Consider the following 22,636-nt stretch of genomic DNA (forward strand, 5'->3'; position numbering starts at 1 on the left):
TTATTATTAAGAAATTAAAATTTTAATTAAATACACTTAAACATTTTCAAGGAAAAGATTAGCTTTACAGCATTTATATATTCCCAAAAACTGAAAATTAAAAATACTATAATACACTGGATAAGATGCCAAACTAGATAAATGGCTTAAGACGGTTATAAACATTTATATTGTATATTATACAAAGTAATCTGATATTTAAGTAGCTTATCTTATTACAGTTGCGTGTATTGCGTAAACAACATTATTTGTATGTGACACATTCAAACAGGTGATGTGTTGTGCACCACCCTTTAACAGAATGGATGGAGCCGCATCGAAGTGACTGAACTGTTCAGACGTCGTCTTATAAGCGAGCTGTTCGGGTGCTGCAAATAGTCCTGTTTCTTTTATAATGTACGACTGTTGTGTGTATTGAAATGAACACTTCTGTGCTTATTGATACTTACCCCTTGTATACGACCATGTGCACATTTCTTACTAATTCAGGTAATTTCTTCTCTTCTTCGTTTCTTTAATTACTTTATAGCAGCACTTGTAATCAATGCAGTTTTTAATTATTTAAATGATTAAATTAAAATTTTAATAGAATATATTTAAAATTATAATTTAATGTGAAAGCGAATTTTTAGATATTCATTATTTAATTATCATTTTTATGAACACGAAAAATTTCTGATTTTAAAATTTGTAATTTAAATTGTAGATTTACTTTTAAATGAAAATAATTATATTCGAGATATTTATACATTTAAATTGTAAATATACCTCAAAATTAAGGATTTTATTCGAGTGTAACTATTAATAATGATGCATTGAACTCGGCTGAAACGACTTAACATCGTTTTCTTTATATTTATAATATAAAAATATTTATGTATTTTTTAAAGTTAATATCTATAAATTGGAAGAAGAAATTTTATTTTTAAAATTGTAAGACAACTTCCTTAAATTACACGTAAAAATTTCACACCAACATAATTCTGGTAATTCTTTATTCTTTTATTACTTTCTCCAAACTTCAGCTTTCAATTTAAACCCATGCATAACTTCCATTTGCATATAAAGATCGTAGAATCTTTTTCTTTCGAAAGGCGAAGAGAATACTGATTGGTAATTTACAGAAAAACGATCTGAAAACATAAAGTATAGTCAGATTTTACAGGTTAAAAATAAAAGAATGCCATACGAGAGCAGATGCAAACGTCAACTTAACGCATGATAATATTGCATACAACACTATTTTTTACGCGCAAGGCTTTCAAGCGTAAAACACGTGCGGTATACAGCATTGTATGCGGGGTAGAGCGGTCCACAGGGTAAAATCTCCAGCTCCCCCCTCTTCACGGCCCCGCTTACGCGTGTTAATTTTATTTAAATATTTTGAATTCTTTCTAACAAAATTATATTTAAGTGTATTTATTTTAAAGCCGAGACGATATATTTTTCAGTTTTGCGTATTAATACGTTCAGACACAATAGAGTAACACGCAAACGAATGTTAATGAATCTTTTCTGATTCTATGCAAATGTACAGTAATAAGATTTTACGATCAATTAAAATTTTAGTCCGTTTATTAACAAACCAGACCTATAAAGATACGAAAATAGATAAGAGAAAATTACACACACAGATGCATATTTACAAATATATGTATGTAGCCTGTATATACGATATGTAAACATTACGGATAATTATCTCTTATTTATTTATATTATCGCTGAATTTTATTCTAAAATACAATTTTGATAAGAGTTACAGAAAATAATAAAAGTTAAATGAGTGATTATATCAGCAGCATTCCTGTTTTTTGAGATAATAGTAAATTTTTCATGTGTTTTGTCCAATTTGAAAATTTTCTAAGAGAAACGAAGCGCTGTATAAATAGAATTTCTAGAAAAATAAGAAAGAAAAAAAAGAAATGCTTGTATATAAAACTATTACAACAAACAAGCTTTTCTTTTCTTTTTCTTCATTTTATTATTACTTGTTCAGAATTATTAGACTAACGTAAAAGATAACAAAGTAAAAGAGGAGCATTTTACTCGGAATAAAATTGAAAATAAAACTGAAAACAAAGCGAAGTTTAAATGTATTTACTTAACTTATAAACATTCGCCTTTGCATTAGACAGCCGGGTAAACGAGACATTTATGACGTCATCCTACTCCTCTCTTGGATAGCGAGATCGAATTTTGGATGATGAAAAACCGAAGGATTTTTAAAGGGGTATGTCGAATCCTATCCTTCGTCACCCAGCCGCACCCATCACGAGCCTAGTCCAATGGCGGATCTACTATGAAGCTTAAGGTTCAGGCCTCCTAATGCCTGAAGGATTCCGAAGCAACTTCTTTTGAATGTTGACTTAATGCTGTTTGTTGCGAAGGAGACCTCATAACGGTTCAAGCTTCATGGTACTGCCACAGCGCCACTGGCCTAGCCAAATCCACGATGGACTTGAAAAAGGTCTTCTTAGTGCCCCACTCAAAGAAAAGAGCCGAAAATGAATAAAAACCTCTTTATTTCTTATTTTACTTATATAATGTTCTTGAGTAATATTGGAATTTAATTTTTAAAACTTGCCTTCGAAAATTCGTATTTTTGTTTATTTTTTTTACGATCGTCGCCTCCTTTTTTTTTCATTTTAGTTTTAACAAATGCTATCGAAATTGTCTGCTAAAACTTCCGAAATTTCCCTAGACTTCGGTTGCTCAATCAGTCACGTGATCCGCAGGGAATAGCGTGGTTATATCCAAGGTTCACACGATCAAAAAGAACAAGTAAAGTTGCTAGGTCGAAAGACGTGGAAAAAAAAAGATATTTTCTCCCATATCTTATTATTATTCCATTTAAAGCTTCTAGTGTTTTTTCATCGATAGTCTCCTTCCTTTTTATAGTTTATATATATTTTTAAGGATATTTCCTAAGGGGGAAAATGCAATCAGACTTTTAATGCAACGAAAGTTTATAAACAAAATAAAAAAAATTACACGATTAAATTCTATAATACAGTATTTTAAAAATTTATGTTCTGTCTATCATATTTAATGTAAAATTTAAATAATTCGTTACGGTTTTAAGCTCAAATTTTTTTTTTTGAAATTTATTTTTGTTTACTTCTAAGCGAACGTAAAAAATAAATAAATACCGAAAAACCTGTCAAAAAACAAAACTTGAATAAAACGAAAACATGCCTAAACGGAAAAAATTCATCGGAACGGAGCGATTTTCTATGTTAAAAAAAACCTGTTCAAAACGGAAACTTGCCAAGCCAATATTCGATATCGTGCAATTCCGGTTTACACAGGTTTTACTTTACTAAATATTGAAATTTATAAAATGTTTTAATATTTTATATTATCGTGTCTGACGCGTTTGAATTTTTTACACGAAAAAATTTAAATAATAAAAAGGTTGAAATATCAGAAAAATCCGGTCAGAATATTCTAGTTTAGATGACATTCTTTCAAAACATCATGTTGTTTTTTCGTTTTTCCGGAGTGTGTGGATCACATACATAAAGGCAGAGCAGTATCGAACCGAATAGTTTTCTGTATTCTCCTTCGATTGTAATTCAACCCATTGTATGTCTCCAGTGCTTAATAACTTAAAAAGAAAACCCTTCGAGTTTCTAAATGTAAAAAAAAAAAAAGTTTGATGATTTAACGGTTAAACGAGAGGATAATTATCCAGAATTTTGATACTAATTATCCTTTTTTTTTTTTTTTTTTTTGTAGATGGACGTAATGGATCGCCATCAGTGCTTTCGTGGCTCCGTCCGACGGAACTGTGAAAATGGACGAAGTTAATTGCAAGTTAGTGTTGGTGGGAGATAGCCAATGCGGTAAAACAGCTCTCATTCAACGCTTCATTACTGATAACTTCACCGAGGTTAGTGTTGCCTTTTACTGTTAGCTACAAATTATCCAATTAATTAATTAACGTGTTCGATCGGAAAACTTATTTGCTTTACCATTCTGAATATTTATCAGCCTATTGACTTTCATTGGAAGGAAATCAATGGGAAGTTTTGTCACCCGTATGTAGTCATGGAAACCGGACTAGCACCAATCACGTGATTGTCGCCCCCGTACCAATAAAACCCCCCTCGTGTGACCGCATCAGGCAAATGTGATTGCTGGATACTCTCGATGGATCAATAGGAGCAGCAGGTTGGAGCGAGTGGCCGATTTTTTTTTTTATCCAAGGAGACTGGATTTAGGCAAACACTTTTTCTTTTTTTTACTTCTTTTTAAGTCAAAAGGATGACGAACCCAATCCCCAGTCTAACGTTTGTTATTGCGATTTTCGTGAGTTTCGCAGTGCCTGCTTAACTTAATAGGAATTTTTTTTTTTAAATCCAAGTAAACTTTCACAGTAACCTTAGATTTCATTAAAATTGACTTATTTTCTTGTTACGAGTAATTTTGTTAATTACTTTTTTCTCGGCCACTCGGAGGAATTTAATCACATTCGTGCCTAGCAGCATATTTGTTCTCCGTAATACAACAGAAAAGAAGTTTAGTTTGAAGATTGAAGTTATTCGTAAACAATGAATCGGTCAACATCCGCCATAATGCGGTTTTTGCATACCCGTAACCAATCGATTCCTCAAACAAACGATCTCTAATTACTCGCATACGAAGAAGATTCCGGTTAATTTTTCGCATTTGTTTGATAAGATCAATAATCTCTCTACCCGTCGATCGATAAACGATCGGAATTACTATCGAAGTTCATCCAAAACAAGCCAAAAAAGAAGATTCTGATGGTACGGAAATGGAAAGACATCAACCCTCCTTCCGTATCTGGAATCATTATGAGCATATATCCATCGGTAATATCGCGATAGATTTTGGAGGATGCTCTTAGCTAGATCAGAACCCACACGCAAATTCCTACTTAAACCACTCTGTGTCAATCTAATTGTTGCAGCAATCTCGTTTCCTAAATAATCAGCGTTATTTGTTGTCTTCTTTTCGTCAAACCCATTTACTTAAACAGATTATTTTCTTTTCTTCTTCTTTTCTTTTCTTAAAAAAATTAAACTGCATAAAACCTAATGAAGAAATTGTCCTCTTCTTAGGTGTATTCGCCAACTGGTTTCGAACGTTACACGGCTTCCTATGAAGTGAGTGACTACAGAATTAACTTTACTCTTTGGGATACCTCAGGTAAGAAAATAAAAAAAAATCGTATAAATGGATTTTTTTAATAAGTGAAAAGCCAATAAAATAAAAAAAAAACGCATTAAGTTTCTAAGCACGTATTTGCTTTACGATCCGAATACAGCATTTGTCATTTTTATATCTTAATATTTATTTTCGATTTAGATTGATTTGCCGCTATAAAAAGTGATTATAAATTTTATGAGAGGGTAATCTGTTCGTTTCGAAGTTTTATTTCATTTTATTTTTCAGAGGTTAATCTCGTTTTCGGAATATGCGAGGCCTTCTATTCCCATGGAAACATAATGGAATATCATTATTTCTACCCGTAATCTCTAGGATGAAAGCGTAGATGCGAAAACTGTTTAACTGCTCCCCAGACCGGTCTATTCTCATATTCTGAGATCTCACCAGCTCTAGTTGACACGTCGAGCATTCCTATCTAACAACTCCCTCCAGTGTCACCATACAATTCTACATAGGAGGCCATAAATTACATCCGACTCCTCGTAAGGTTATATTCTTCTAAGCCCCGAGACATAAATTATCGAAGAAGCTTATGACTTGATAAAAACCCCCCCCCTCTAAATTCGAATAATAATAATTTTTATGGGTATACCCATTATATGAATTTTATTGTCTGTAATATGATAATATACGTATTAAAATTCTTTCCCCTTTAATGCGTATTTTATAACTCTTAAATAGCGATATAAACAATTTTTGGTGGGTTTTAAACGATGGCCCCGTTCCAATAATCGCGTTAATATAGTTCTAGGAGATATAAAAGCCTGGTTTATAGTACGATAAGTTATGTATGAAGACCGTCCTTATCTGAAAGAGGGGTGATTATCGAAACTCGAATCGAATATGGCGTCACGCTCCTAATATTCTTCACGTTTATGATATTTCGAAAAGGAGATATATGCGCATATTCAATACCCCCTTTTTTTCGATATCCAGAAGCTGGTCATTTTTCCTATTCGGTGTATTGGGAACGTTCGTCGATGTCGTGACAAACATTCTATTCATCCAGCTCAACTTTGACGTCACAATGACAGATAGTCTTAACTTCCGGACATGGAAAGATGACAGATGGTGGCTTGTCTATCTGACCATTTCCAAAGAATTTGTCGTCAGTCCAAATGGAAGAGTTTTTGTTGAAATGCTTTTTCTCTTCCCCCTGCTTCTATTCTTCGAGTTTATAAAAAATATTCCACTTTTTAAGATCAGATTTCAATTAAGTCTGGATAATTGGAACAATGAAAACTCATTTCTATCTACTTAAAACAATGTTTTTGTAACGAGTAAGATAATAACGGCAAACAATAACATAATCGTCTATCATAACAATTAATCAAAGAGGGGATTTCATATTTCAATATTTAATAATCTTCCGACCAGCTTGTTGTTGAAGGTTATTAAATCCTTTCTTTAATGACGACATTAATTCCACTTCGGCGAGTCGACCAATACATTATCTGCTTATAAAACGTGATAAACATAAAATGCTCCAGTATAAATTATTATTATTTTTACTTTTAAATCTTAAATGTTCAAAATAAGAGCATAGGAACCATTCAAGTATTACGTCAGCAGTTTATGGGGGGTCTTTGATGACGTCAAATTGTAACGGTCGTTTATTTTTCTACCCGATTTTCATATTAAAATAATTCCTGTGTATTTGCGAATGATTTAAACTTCTGGTCTGATGACATAATTGGCTTGATTTCTAATGAGTGGTGATAATGGGGAGGGGGGATCAAAAAAGGGCAAATTTTTGCTGATGTAATACTTGAAAATTCCTTCAATCCTTTAATGCTATCGACTGAATAATTAAGTAGATTGGTGACGTATATTAATAAGGATATTCTCCCTCTTAATCCATCAAATCGGGCTAAAAGCATACTTTTTGTTACCTAACTTTCCGGATTTTAACCAATCAATAAATGTCATCCAACTTGTCAAACTTTTCCGCCCGATATCCCTGATCTGTCTGACGATGTTAAAACACCGAAAATACTTTACAAAATGGATAAAAAAAATAGGGGAAAAAACTGCAGAAAAATTCTTTTTTGCGCCTTGCTCGATACGAGAATAAAATAAATAAAAATTTGGAATAGTCGAGGAAATTTTTTCTTCCAAAAAGTTTGAATTTGATAGAATTCCACTCCGGCTTTGATTCTAGTCAAAGTATTTTTTACGACTTTCATGACAAAAATAATGATTTAGAGAATAAAAAAAAATATAAAAGAGAAGTAAAATTTTGGTGTTTTTTAATAGAAAGTTTTGACATTGAAACCGAACGCTAGAGGTTAAATAAATGCTTTTTTAACATAATTTATAATTTATGCAAAAGATTTTTCACTAACGCCCAAGAAATCCATTAGGAAAATCATATATTTTAGTATTTTTCTGCCACTTATTAAGAAATTCTTATTTGCTGAAGCTTTAGACAAATATTTGACGAACGATAAAACAGAAGAATTTGTAAAACAATTTATTTTTATAGGGGAATAGAAGTTAGAAAATTTCTTTCTTTAGAAAGTTTTTTCCCTCTTTTACTGTAGGATAAAAAATGTTTATTCGCTTCCATTTGGACGAAACAAATCTGTTCGAGACACGAAACAGCGTTTCACTCGCACTTGTTTCTCTTTATGCATCATTTTGTTACCGAGATATGGGAGAATTGAAGTTTACAAGAGCGGAAATTATCGTTAATCTGATCGGTTTTTGCACTTTCTCCACTTTACCAGATTACCATTCGTCTACGAGTCTACAAAAGCTTAAATCTGGACACCTTAAAAATAGCTCCCGACGGAGCCATGGCAAAAAAAAAAAACAAAAAATCTTTGGGGTTGCAGCGTATCGGTAAAGAATTCGAGATTTTAAACCCGAATATTCTAGGCCCAACTTACTAAAAACTGCTTTTTGGTCAAATCCGATTATTAGTCTATGAGTGGGTTGTTCAGAAACTTAGTCTTCGAGTCACGGTTTTAACTTGAAAATATAAGCTACACCAATGCAATTTTTATGTAAAACCTGTATTTTGCACTTTCGAGTCTTGGTTCCTTTCATAAATTTATACTATTTCAGTTTTGCATGTTAACATTTATAGCAATAATGATAATCTTTCTGCTCCTTTGAAATTTAACAAAGAATTGCTTCTCTATTTATGTATCTCTTTCAAAAATATATACCTAAAAATTTATTTCTTATCTAATTTTTTTCGAAAAATTTACCATTTTCTGACCAGCGGTAATACTTTAACACACTATAATTTGAATTTACATGGAATAATGTTACGTTATATAAATTGATGTCATTAATGATGAAATTACTACGTTTTATCGGCATTACTTGCATACGATTCGAGATAAATTGAGTAAAATCTTAAATTGCAACTTAGAAAAATGAAGTCGGTCAATCTCGTAAAGCCAAAAATTATCTTTTATGTTAAATAATTTAGTAGACGACCATTACTATGATAATATCGCTACACAATTACCATTATCGATCGGCGATGATGAAAATTTGAATTCATAATCTTTGCTGCAAGTGTCTAAAAGACTGCGTCAACAAGTCATTTCCATTTCTTTAACATTTTCTTCTTCGTGTTGTTCTTGCTGTTGTTGTTTTTCTTGTTTTTCTTCAAATTACTCATCGGTTCTTCGATGTATACTATTTTTCGAATCGATTTTCTTTGATAGGTATTCTACTTTAACTGAATTTTTAAAGGATTTCTTTTTACATTTTACAAGAAAATAACTGTCGAAAGATAATATCGAAAGTGGAAACAATTTAAATTCTGAAAAGGATGCATTTATCATCAAAAGTTTAAGTGAAAAGATGTAAATCGCGCACATTGCTGCAATCAGAAACAGGAGAGATTGCTATATTAAAATATCTATATTATGAAATGCGATCGAAATGATAATATATGTACATCTAGTTCCTTCGAAAAATATATTAACTAGATATATATAAATAAAAGGAAATGGTAATACAGCTTTTACGCAATAAAATCGAGCATTTCATTAGACGATGACATTTAGAAAGGCTATAAAAAGGTAAATTTAAAGGGCGAAAAATGTTTGAATTTATAAAAATAACCATTAAAACTAACTATTATTCTTGTTTTTATATAAATTACAAAACATTAAATTCTCATTTATTAAAAAAAGATGAAAAAGCAATAAGATTTTAATGCATCAACGCGATTAACTTCCGCTTTTACGGAATTAATTTGGAGAATTCGTGTTATTTTTATTACTTATATTCTACAAAATTACAGAAAAAAGAGTAAGGAAGTGATTAAAAAACTTAGCGGATAGCAATTTTTTCCCCTTTTTTGCGGCAGCTCTCTGGAAAATAAACAAATCAAAATTGCAGCCAACGCTCAAATTACGTTTCTGGTCACGTCTTGTTTTGATCGATTAGAAGATGAGCAACCAATCACGTGTTACTATATTAATTGATATAATGGGAACATAGAAAAGAGATATAGAGATTTTAGCTACAAAATACGAATAGACCCGGGTGAAAGTTATTCTCTCAAAGAAATCCGGACATGATTTTTTTTTTGTATTTCGTTCATCGTCGATAATAAATGACTGAGCCAAACAATTATTAGCTAAGTTGGCCATAAACAAAAGGTGAATTTCAGCATCATTTGGGAATTTCACAAAGTTGCCTTTAAGGGAAAATTTTGTGAATAAAGCTCGGGGGAGTTACAACTTGGTTTCATTTCCTACCTATTTATTATGGTGTCTTGAGACCAGATGTCTGTGACGGTGTTAGAAGATAAGTCTGCAACTAATCAGTTCTGGTTGGAAACCTGCACACTCGCTGATTTTATATTTACAGTTCAGTTACCCGTATACCAAAACATTTCAGACTTTTTAAAAAGTTAGATAAGGGGTTTAATCAATCTTTTACAGAAACTTTTCCACCAAAAATAAGCGAAGAAATCACTTTATTTACCAATTTCAATGGGGAATAGAACCACCAATGACGATTGGATAAAACCACCGAATACTGGAGTTGGTCGCGGGTTCGCACATCACCAACAGGCTGGCTGCGTAGAGTTTTCCGAGTTTTCTTCACGTGTCTAACTCATAAATAGGAGACAGTTTCTCATAGAAAGTCTTTTTGAGAGCCATTCCTCCCCACGTGTTGCGTTGCCGTATTCCATCGAACCAAATCAAACCAATGAAGAAGAAGTGATTTGGCAAGCTCACGTAAGAAAATTCAAAACAAAAAAAGCTATTTTTTAAAAGTCAGATCGGAATTTTTGCCCCATAATATATGTTATCCAAATATTTTTGACAGAAATTGAATTTTTCTAACATTTTCTTTCAAACTTCATAATTCATGGTTTTCGGACGTGTCTCGGTGCAATCAAGTAGACTGTATTCCGCATTTCTATAAATTTTGCACCACTTAGTTCCAAAAATAATCGATATTTTGGATTTGTATAGTCTAAATTCATGATATCAGATTCATATTTTACGGATAAAAGAAATATTCCTAATGAAAACTTAATAGAAAATAAAAAATTTCAATGAAAATTTGAAATAATACTTAGTTTAATCTATTCACGTATATTTCCCTTAGGAAATCTATATATATATATATATATATNTATCTCGATTGGTAGTTGCATTTGCAAGTTTTATTATCCGGTGGCGAGTGAAGAAGCATTAAGGAATGCAAATGCTTTTAAACATGACACCTTTGTCGAACGCATATTACAATATCGATTAAGCGTTTGCAAAATACCTTATGTTACTTTGGATCGACTTTCTCTTTTCGAACAAGTCCTAAAGTTAAATTGCATTCTAATAAATATTTGAAGTTTCTATAAGTAAAGGCTATTTTATTCATCCAATACTCGACAACCACGCGACCGAATTGATGCATTGCGTCAGATTTGCGATTTTAATATGGATATATTCATCCAATATATTATACTTACGATAACAAAACTATTTTTATCCGTTGAAATATTTGAAATTAGTTTAACTAAACTAAAAAAAACTATTGATACTTTTTTAATAATAAAAAATAAAGGTGAAGAAATGCTCTTGTTAAATAAATGGAAGTTTATTAATTTTCCCCGAAAATCTCGCAACATATTGGATTGAATGACATTAGCCGTGGGTTCGCGTGAAGTTTTCGGGTTTTCTTCACATGTCTAATACCTAAATAGGTCCAGTTTACCATAGAAAGTTCTTCCGGGATACATCTTCTTGACAAATTGCCCATGTGTTGCGTTGCCTTATTCAATCAATCTAATTCAGTTCAATGCAGGGATAAGGCAATGCAACACATGGGCAATCTGACAAAGGGATGCCTCCCAAGAGGACTTTCTATAGAATATTGGCCCTATTTATGTGTTAGACACGTGAATAAAACTGGAAAACTCCACGCAGTCAGCTCGTTGGAGAGGCATGAACCCGCGACTAACTACCGGTGTTCGGTAGTTTTATCCACTCAGCCACCAGTGAAGTTCACAACAAATATTAATATATACTCAAGTATAAAAAAAAGGCTGTAAATTTTGTTCAAGAAGAAAAATATCTTCGTATAAATTTCCGAAAATAATAGACTCTTTAAATATTCTTTTATTTATTTAATTTTTATTACATTATCATTTCTTTAAAAATAAAATAATTTAATTTAATTTATAATTAAATAATGTCAATACTTTTGTAATTAAATTTAGATAATTGTGCATGCAGTCTTTTCAAATATTTTAATCTGGAAATATTATCAAAATGATTAGTTTAATGTAGTTTAGTGCGTTTAGAATTTTCAATAGAAAATATGCATGGTGAATGTAAATTATCTTTATTGATTCGTTTATATGTTTATAATTTCAATATATTTCTTTATCAAAATCAAATTGTCAAAAATTATATCTAACAAGTCTAAATGTGTACAGCGGTAAGTTTATGTCTTAACCAGCTACAGCTGTAGATTCAATTATAAACCTACCGATATAGGGAACCTGTTTTCGAATTCGGGGATTGTAACACTCTAGAATTTTTTCACGGGCCCGTCTCTCACCACCCGACAAGACCGTCGACAGGGATAAACTGATGATTTTTTCCTGGGCCCAAGAAAATTTAAGAGGCCCCTAGTGATTCCATAATTTAAAATGTATGCTCTCGATTTTAGTAGTCTCTTGCCCCTGTACATCATGCTTTTCCTGTTAACATAGAGTCATATCGATCATCTATCTAACTCCGTTCTGGAGAAAATTTTTGAATTGAAATAACGTGACTTCCGTTCCAAACTATAAGTTTATATATAGTTAATCGGGGTCCCTGATCTGCCCTAAGCTTTCCATATCGGGTCTCGACTTTTATCTAACTCTGTTCTCAAGATTAAGGATGGACGACAGACAGTCAGTTAGATAGACAGACTGACAGACGAACGCCAGTGGGAATTTATAGTTCTGCAATTTAAAAATTACAGCTGAAAAAAATGGCGAAAGGAGTTCACTCTACTCCATACAGCCCTCAACACTACTGCCATTTCGACACTCCATTATGGGTCAGGCCATTGTGGTCTTTTAATTATAATCATCGAAAAGGACTTTTTAATTATAATCAAAAAGCTCTCTTACGCCCACAGGGTGGGAAGAACCACTTTTTGGTTCACTATTCCCTCACATATTCCCCCACTATATACTGTATATATAAACACATACATAGAATAAAAAAGTAAATATTGAAATTTATTATTTAATTAATAAATAGCTTAAAAAGAAATTAAATATCTCTCGCTCTATTTTTTATAAACTTATACTCATTTAAATAAGAATAAATAAATTGTAACTAAATATAAATATTCATCAATTTTTTCCTATATGGGTTATATAAATTTAACATTTAAAAATATTTTAAAAATGTTAAATGCTTTCGAATTTATTCAATGACTTGGAAATTTTTCGTAATTTTTATTATAAAGAAATAAATATATCAAAATGCCAGGAATCAAATACATTTAAACTAAAATATTTTACTAGAATATATATTTGAATATTCGTCAAAATTATTAATTTATCGTGTCTTAATGTATCTTTTTAATTATGCTCAATTAATTTTCGTGTTTAATCTCTTCGTATGTTTATATCAGTTGTAATTATTTATTTGATATTAAAATATTCATTTAATTATTTAATAATATCCTCCATCCAGTCGACATACCTTGATTTCTTTCTTTCTTAACATGCCATTCTTCCTCGATTCTAAATCGTGCAATTATCTTTTCTTGACGATTCACTTAGCCTGTTGGTAATTTAAGTAAGTTATTTCACAGCTTGAACTCGTTTTTTTAAACTATTATTTATGTATAGGACAAGGATATTCAATGTATATTGTGAGCAGGATTGTAGGATTAATGGGATAAGGCAATGCAACTCGTGGGCGATTTGCCAAGGGGGAATATCTTCCGGGAGGATTTTTTATGAGAAAACTGTGAACACTGGTATTTGGTCGCGGGTTCGCGCCTCGCCAACTGGTCGCGTGAAGTTTTCTGGATTTTCTTGATAGAATACCCGAATAGGAATCAGTTTTCCATAGAAAGTCTCCCGGGAGGCATCCCTCTTCGCAGTTCGTCTATGTGTTGCGTTTCCGTATCCCACCAAACTAAACAATGGGAAAACATGTCCCTATTCAGGTGTTAGACAGGTGAACAAAAAATCCAGAAAACCCGTTGGTGAAGCGTGGATCTTCGACCAACTAACAGTGTTCAGTGGTTTTACATAGTATGATTATACTGTAGTATATAATAAGTTACTAGTAGTTTACTTCAATTATTTATCGGTAGATTAAAAAGTAGACACGATCATTTGGTATAATTACAATTTTAATTACTTAAAATTATGTTATGACAAGTGTTTTTAACTTCGTACCGAGCTTAAATTGCGTACAATCGTACGTGCTGACGAATAAAGACGATCCTACTTAAGATTCCATTAAGGAGAAAAGAATTCTTAATTTATCTGCAGATGTTTAATGAAATTCCTGATAAATTGCAGAGAGCAACAAGTTTCTATAACGCGTACAAGAGAATGCAGAAAACTCGTTATCTATAGTCAATATATCAGAACGAGGATCATGGGAAACGTTATTAATGGAACAGTTGCGGATGATAACAATGCACCCTTCTCCTGTGCTCTCCATAAGGTATTATACATGTTAAGCAAGTTTCTCTATTGTAGTAATACCCACAAGAAATATTACGGAAGAAAAGCTATAGTTGATTTTTTAAATCGTGATATTATGAATACGTTTAAAACAAAATTTCTTAAATATGAGCTTTATTTTATGTTCTATAAATAAATAATATTTGAAAATATAATATTTCGAAATGACCTTCGACATTTGAACAAATTGCAGACTTCGAAAAATTCTCTTTGGATTTCTTTTCATATTTTAATACAAACATTTGAAAATATTTTCAAGTAAACTACAAAAATTTGATTTTTTTAAAGTAAATATTTTCAAGTATTCTGGTAAGTCTATTTGTTTAGAAATTCATCGAATCAATTGTGAAAAATTATATTCTATATCTTGTATAATTTATGAAATTGTCTTATGAGCAAAAATAAAAATAATTCGGCATTTCCTTAATTAATTCCGATCTTTCTGCTATTTTAATAAAATGTGTGCGTGTGTGTTAGCCAATAATAAAGGAGAGAAATCAACGTTGTTTAAGCGAATTTTTAATGTAAATATTATAGCCGAAAAGAGAAAATTATATATATTGTTAATATAATTTTACACCTTATCCTCATCTTCCCATACATCCTATGATTTCACACCTTATCTTAAAAAGATCAAAATTACCGCGCTTATTCATTTAGAACAGAGGAATGTTTCAAGAGCATTTTTCAAAATTTAATGGATATGTTCAAATTTAATTTAGCTCCATACAATATTGTTATTATTCTAACCTAAAATTAAATGAAATAATATTCATTTAATTATTTAATAATATCCTCCATCCAGTCGACATACCTTGATTTCTTTCTTTCTTAACATGCCATTCTTCCTCGATTCTAAATCGTGCAATTATCTTTTCTTGACGATTCACTTAGCCTGTTGGTAATTTAAGTAAGTTATTTCACAGCTTGAACTCGTTTTTTTAAACTATTATTTATGTATAGGACAAGGATATTCAATGTATATTGTGAGCAGGATTGTAGGATTAATGGGATAAGGCAATGCAACTCGTGGGCGATTTGCCAAGGGGGAATATCTTCCGGGAGGATTTTTTATGAGAAAACTGTGAACACTGGTATTTGGTCGCGGGTTCGCGCCTCGCCAACTGGTCGCGTGAATTTTTCTGGATTTTCTTGATAGAATACCCGAATAGGAATCAGTTTTCCATAGAAAGTCTCCCGGGAGGCATCCCTCTTCGCAGTTCGTCTATGTGTTGCGTTTCCGTATCCCACCAAACTAAACAATGGGAAAACATGTCCCTATTCAGGTGTTAGACAGGTGAACAAAAAATCCAGAAAACCCGTTGGTGAAGCGTGGATCTTCGACCAACTAACAGTGTTCAGTGGTTTTACATAGTATGATTATACTGTAGTATATAATAAGTTACTAGTAGTTTACTTCAATTATTTATCGGTAGATTAAAAAGTAGACACGATCATTTGGTATAATTACAATTTTAATTACTTAAAATTATGTTATGACAAGTGTTTTTAACTTCGTACCGAGCTTAAATTGCGTACAATCGTACGTGCTGACGAATAAAGACGATCCTACTTAAGATTCCATTAAGGAGAAAAGAATTCTTAATTTATCTGCAGATGTTTAATGAAATTCCTGATAAATTGCAGAGAGCAACAAGTTTCTATAACGCGTACAAGAGAATGCAGAAAACTCGTTATCTATAGTCAATATATCAGAACGAGGATCATGGGAAACGTTATTAATGGAACAGTTGCGGATGATAACAATGCACCCTTCTCCTGTGCTCTCCATAAGGTATTATACATGTTAAGCAAGTTTCTCTATTGTAGTAATACCCACAAGAAATATTACGGAAGAAAAGCTATAGTTGATTTTTTAAATCGTGATATTATGAATACGTTTAAAACAAAATTTCTTAAATATGAGCTTTATTTTATGTTCTATAAATAAATAATATTTGAAAATATAATATTTCGAAATGACCTTCGACATTTGAACAAATTGCAGACTTCGAAAAATTCTCTTTGGATTTCTTTTCATATTTTAATACAAACATTTGAAAATATTTTCAAGTAAACTACAAAAATTTGATTTTTTTAAAGTAAATATTTTCAAGTATTCTGGTAAGTCTATTTGTTTAGAAATTCATCGAATCAATTGTGAAAAATTATATTCTATATCTTGTATAATTTATGAAATTGTCTTATGAGCAAAAATAAAAATAATTCGGCATTTCCATAATTAATTCCGATCTTTCTGCTATTTTAATAAAATGTGTGCGTGTGTGTTAGCCAATAATAAAGGAGAGAAATCAACGTTGTTTAAGCGAATTTTTAATGTAAATATTATAGCCGAAAAGAGAAAATTATATATATTGTTAATATAATTTTACACCTTATCCTCATCTTCCCATACATCCTATGATTTCACACCTTATCTTAAAAAGATCAAAATTACCGCGCTTATTCATTTAGAACAGAGGAATGTTTCAAGAGCATTTTTCAAAATTTAATGGATATGTTCAAATTTAATTTAGCTCCATACAATATTGTTATTATTCTAACCTAAAATTAAATGAAATTTTTAAAAAGTAAAGGAAAAATTTCAAAATACTATCGAGAACTTAACTGGTCGTATCTTCTGTCGAATGAATTTTCAGTTGTTAAAATTTTTTAATATCAAGTTTATGTTTTTTTAAAAAAAAGTTTAATAAAATGTCTAGAGAAGCATAACAAAGTCGTTTTGGCAAGTGTTCAACCAGTGCCAAATAATACACAGCGAACTCATTTCTTTGTGTTTTGTTAAATGTTCTATAGGATACAGTCGAGTGATTTTTCTCTTTGTTACTCGAAAATCGAAATTATGAAGTTTAAAAGTATGTTCGTTCTAAATCGATGATTATCTGCGATCTGCAAAAAAAGTATTATAAACGAGAAGAAAAGAGACTAAACGTGAACGAATATTCTTTTGATATTACCGGGCAAAGCTGAAAATGATTATTTGTTTGTAGGTGCCTCCGCGTACGATACAGTACGTCCATTGTCATATCAAGATGCTAAAGTGTTTCTTCTGTGTTTCCACATTTGTCATTCAAATTCTCTAGATAATACAGTTAACAAGGTAAGTAAGTAGATTATTTTATCCCCTCTTCTTTAGTCTTTTGTTTGAAAATAATGTAGTTATTATTATGATCAATAAACAAATTTGCATTTTTATGTCGAATCCCATAATTTGCATATTTTGAAAGATGGTGATGTGGGAATGCTTCATTTAAATTGTGTCAATGTTTTAACTAGGAGAAGACTGTGATAAATGATGTTTCTCATACCGTAACAATAGGTAATTCATTTTTCTCCTCCAAAGAATTTTCTTGATACCAACGTCGATTTGTATCCGTGATAAATCTTTGATGTTTGTTCGGAAAAATTTTTACTCTAGGAAACAAGAAAAATGATAAAAATTTAAGTAAATATGACAGAATTAAATATATATTTTGATAATTAGTCACCTTAATTTTATGTTCTTTACAGTAACATCAAAGTGTACTCGTCGGTGATTCATTGAAAGAAAAAGAAAAACTACAAAGAATTGAGCAATTCAACATATCCAAACTTTTCAATTTATTTCATAAAATTATTTCTATTTTTATTCGTCTTTTAAGTCAATTTTTTTCATTCTTCTCCTCAATTTTTAACTTACAAAAAGATTATCTACAATCAAAAAGATTAAATAAAACTCTTAAAATCACATCAGTTTTATGAAACTCCAAAACGAATTTTCACTTAGTTTTTGCTTTTGAATTTTTCACTTATAGTTTCTAGCCTTATAAAATATTTAATTTAATTGTGAATAATTTATATACAGTAAAAATCTAATTTCATTTTAAATGTATAGAAATATTTATTTTGTCATTAAAATTCAGACATTACAAGAATTTTAGTACAACGTTCGCGACAGAAAGGTAATTAAGCAGTTAGACTAATTAAAATATCAAACAGGCAATCAGCTGGGCTGATATTTATATTAATTATATTTTTTTCCTGTAATCGAATCGATAAAATTTATCACTTTTAGTCTAATTATATTATTTAGTACTCGAGTATTCAATAAACAATCAAGGAAGCGATGTTTGTCTCCTTTACTTCTACACCATAATTTTCCGCTTCCACCCAACAATGCGTAAAAGCAAGATTTAAATCTGTATTTCTATGAAACGTATAGGATTATACGGTAATAATATAAATCTGTTAGAATGTAAAGATGTTCAACGAACTTTAATTTGAAATATTCCTTCAGGACAAGAAGTAAAAATATATTGATCGATTCTTTTTACGTTAAAGAACCAAATAAATCAAATGCGGGTGCATAGTTACGAAGGAAGCTTTTTAAATAATTTAATTTAATTTTTAAGTGGGATTCATTCGAGCAGAAATTATTAATTTTATAATTCTTAAATGTTTATTATTAATATATATATATATATATATATTTTAAATTTAGTTAAATTTGCGATTTTTATCTTTGTTTTTCGTGTATAAATGGCATTTAATTTGCTTCTCTGAATATGATTTCTTTTAAAAATCGTTACTAAATAATTTAAAAAACTGTTAAAATTAGAAATATTTATATTTTAAAATATATGATTTATAACCGTTAAATTTTTATTTATGCTTATTTACTAAATCTGCTGGGTTTTTATTGGGTCATATTATGGTTAATTAATAATCAGATACAAAGCAATTTGGCTAGAGGTAGGCTACCTATTACCGAATTTATTTGTATGTGATTATTAATTAGCCATAATATATTCCAATAAAAATCCAGCAGATCATTTATTAATACAATTTGTATATATTATTATTTAAAAAATTTTTTTTATTTAGTAGTAAAGTGAGGGTGAAAATTTTTTGTGTAGTGGAATAAAAGAGTTGTCCAATTGTTATTCTTTAGAAGAAAACATCTTCATTGTCGCTATTAACAGTGTTGCTAAGGTGATAAGAAAAATAGTCGTAAAAATTCTGCAGTTTCTAGTCATAAAAGAGCCAGTTGATAGCTGACGGTCAACTAGATTAAGTCGGTGGACGGAACTAAAGCCATTTTGATTATTGTTCGTTTCCGCTTTAGCTTCATTTTTTTTTCCTTTTCTGTTTTTGTTTTAGTGGTGCCCGGAAGTGCGTCAGCATTCGCCAAATGTTCCCATCATTCTTTGTGGTTGCCAGAGCGATCTGAGGACGGATAGGGAAACTCTATGCGACCTCGGAAAAGGCAAAAAATCGCCGGTAACTTCTGAACAGGTTGGTTACGAATATATTCGAATTTTGGTAAGATTTTCTTTTCTTTTTTTTAATCAGTTAAAATGCTCGCATTTCGCGATTTTCTTAGACATCCAACACATTGATGGGATCGAAGAAAGTAATCAAACGATTGAGTGTGACAGACAGTAAGCAGACAGGCTACAAAATGCTATCATTCAATGTCACTCTACACTAAATGACACCGCACCATCCTGGGATTGAAAAGACTATCTTGTTTTTACCACTTTCCTTTCATCTCTAATCTCAAAGTTCCACACAAAAAAGAATTCTTTACACAAACAGCACGATGGATCAAGGTTGGATCTTCATCAGTGTTGTTAAAGAATCTCGGAAAATAATATAAAATCTTATCAATTTGAATGAGGGGAAACATTTAATCGATTAAAATAATATCAGATATTTAGTTTCCTCCATTAGTTTCACTCGGTGGGCTGAAACGAACTGTGAAACCACCAAAAGCGATAAATTCATTTTACTCGATATCGATCCACCCTTTTCTTTATACTCGCTTTTTTTCTCCTCCCCCCCTTTATATTCATAGAGTTAAGCTATATAAAAATTTGAATCAATATTCTAATTTCTTACAGGCTCTGGCGGTGTCTAGACAGATCGGAGCCACCACTTACGTAGAAACATCTTCCAAGTCTTGCAGCAGAAGCGTTCGAGATGCATTCGAAGTGGCTGCTTTGGCGGCTCTTGGTAAATTAAACAAGAACCACGTGACCAGACCGTATTTAAAAGTGAATTGCATGAGCAAAATCGACTTAAAGGACGAGCTGAGAGAAAAAGCCAGACATTGCGTCGTTATGTGAACGAGTATCCTATGGGAATCGATGGGGAGTGTTACAGTTATATAGGATTTTAAAAAAAGAGTTTGTCACGTTAACGGGCGTGTCCTGATCAAAAAGCCTTACCGCGTTGGACACAAGTTTTATATATATATAATATATATAAAAAATATATATCTTCTGTCTTGTTACTTCGTTGCTTAGCCTGCATCGTGTTCACTATGAAGAAAAAACAAAGAAAAAAAGAAAAAAAATGTTGAAAATGAAATCGTTATCTGGTGATAAAAAAATGTCAAAAAAATCTTTTTATAATTAAACAGATGATGAAGCATTTCCTTTATCTTTTTTCCTATTTTTTTCCTAATTAAGTTAATATCTAAATCGGGATTAAGACGGATTTCTTTATTCGCATTTTCATTTAAAAAAGGAAATAAAATAAATAAAGACTTCATTCGGTCGTGTAATTTTATAACCTTAACACACAAAGGTTACTTAATGAGGTGGGTGTAAAAAAAGGAACGTTTCTTTTCCCCTTTTCCGGATTTCTTATGTACAGATTTTAAGTTTAAAAAACAATATCGTTCGCATTTATCGCAATTAATTTAACGCTTTCTTTTATTACAATCAGCTAACAAATTTCGTTTAATAACTTTAGAAAGAAGATTAAAAAGCGGCGTGTTCGATTCTCTTTTTTGCTCGTTAACCTGCAATTAAACACACAAATCTGTGCTTTCTGACCTTTTTCTATATTAAAACTGCTACATTTAATTAAAAAAAAAAGGAGCCACTTTTGTTAATAGAACTCAAGAGATTAAACGAATCTTACCCCCAAAAAAAGTGAAAAAATTCCTTTCCATTAATTCTTTACGACTGCAATTATAATCTGTAATCATTTGAATAATCCAAGATAAATTATTTTAACCGATTAAGTTTTTAGGAAATTTCTTTAATTATTTTTCATACACTTGCTTCTTGAAAGACGTAAAAACAAACAACAGTTCTTTAACGTTACGGAGACTCTCCGGAGATGAAGTCCATTAGTCCAACAGCATTTTGACTAGAGAAGGGATGATCGGTGACGTGTGACATGTTCGATAGCATCGGGAATTGTCAGACACGTGACGTATTGACAGAACTCATTTCTCGAAAGTTTACATTGCGTAACGGATGGGACGACGATGCGAGCAACGATTTATGGAAACACAAGACAATGCAATTCTATATCTGTGGCATTATTTAATCGGTTATAATTTTGAAATTCGGTTAGCTACTAACCGAATACCGAATATTTTAAATATGCGTATACTATTCTAAAATATTGCCCACTGGTGCCCGGTAGATAAAAACCACTGAACTGACAACAACTGGCTGCGGTTCGCCCCCCGATCAACGGGCTGGCCATGTGGGATTTTCCATATTTTCTTCAAGTGTCTAACACCTGAATAGGGCCAGTTTCCCATTGAAAGTTCTCCCGGTAGGCATCCTCCTTGGCCGATCGTTCAAGTGTTGCGTTGCCTTGTTCCATCAAACCTATCCTATTCTAAAATATGCTATTAAAATTTTATTAAAATGCAATTAGAAGGAAATTGCATAGCACACAATCTTCTCATTTGCTTTTGTTTGGGGTCACGCTAGCTACTTTCTTTGTCTTAATGACTGAAATTTTATTTTCCCGAACTAATTACCTCAACTATCTTAAATCGATCGTCAGACCAGCAACCGATTATTCTGCGAATACTTGAAATCTAACTTGAACATTTGATCTTTGTTTTAATTAATTGCTTCACATTTACTCGGCGTTGATGAGATGGCAAGAATTGGTTCTGAAGTAATTATTGACCTCAACGTTAGTAACAGTTGGTAAGACGTATTATTACGAAGATTTAATTCAAACTTGATATATATACATAGGCCTATATCAAGTTTGAATATATCAATATATATATAGGCTATATATCTTATACATAATTAAATGTTTAATCTGAAAAATTGCCATTTGAAAAAATTGAATGAGGTAATTAACAACTATTTTCATATCTCTGAAGTGTTATGTTCATTTTTTCCATTATGACGTTTCGCATATTTTCAGGACTGGGCTTAGATTTGTTATTGCTCCAAAGTAGTGGTTTTCAACTTGGGTGCTGCA

At 31.3% G+C, this 22,636-nt stretch overlaps 1 protein-coding gene across 2 annotated transcripts; it reads left to right on the plus strand.

Moving 5' to 3' along the window:
- Positions 1 to 352: 352 nt before the first annotated feature.
- LOC111631657 (rho-related GTP-binding protein RhoE-like) lies at positions 353 to 20,837 on the plus strand. 2 transcript variants are annotated; one of them, XM_023375955.1, is made up of 6 exons: positions 353 to 489; positions 3,739 to 3,892; positions 5,088 to 5,175; positions 17,398 to 17,507; positions 19,547 to 19,708; positions 20,290 to 20,837. In XM_023375955.1, exons 2-6 carry the CDS (start codon positions 3,797 to 3,799, stop codon positions 20,512 to 20,514), a joined length of 681 nt encoding a protein of 226 aa, XP_023231723.1. In that variant the 5' UTR covers positions 353 to 489; positions 3,739 to 3,796; the 3' UTR covers positions 20,515 to 20,837. The 2 variants fall into 2 exon arrangements, with proteins under 2 accessions (XP_023231723.1, XP_023231724.1); XM_023375956.1 differs by having other exon boundaries at positions 19,547 to 19,681.
- Positions 20,838 to 22,636: the final 1,799 nt, after the last annotated feature.

This window comes from Centruroides sculpturatus, unplaced genomic scaffold (genome assembly GCF_000671375.1).
Source record: "Centruroides sculpturatus isolate CEXI.00-Female unplaced genomic scaffold, Cexi_2.0 scaffold762, whole genome shotgun sequence".
NCBI lineage: Eukaryota > Metazoa > Arthropoda > Arachnida > Scorpiones > Buthidae > Centruroides > Centruroides sculpturatus.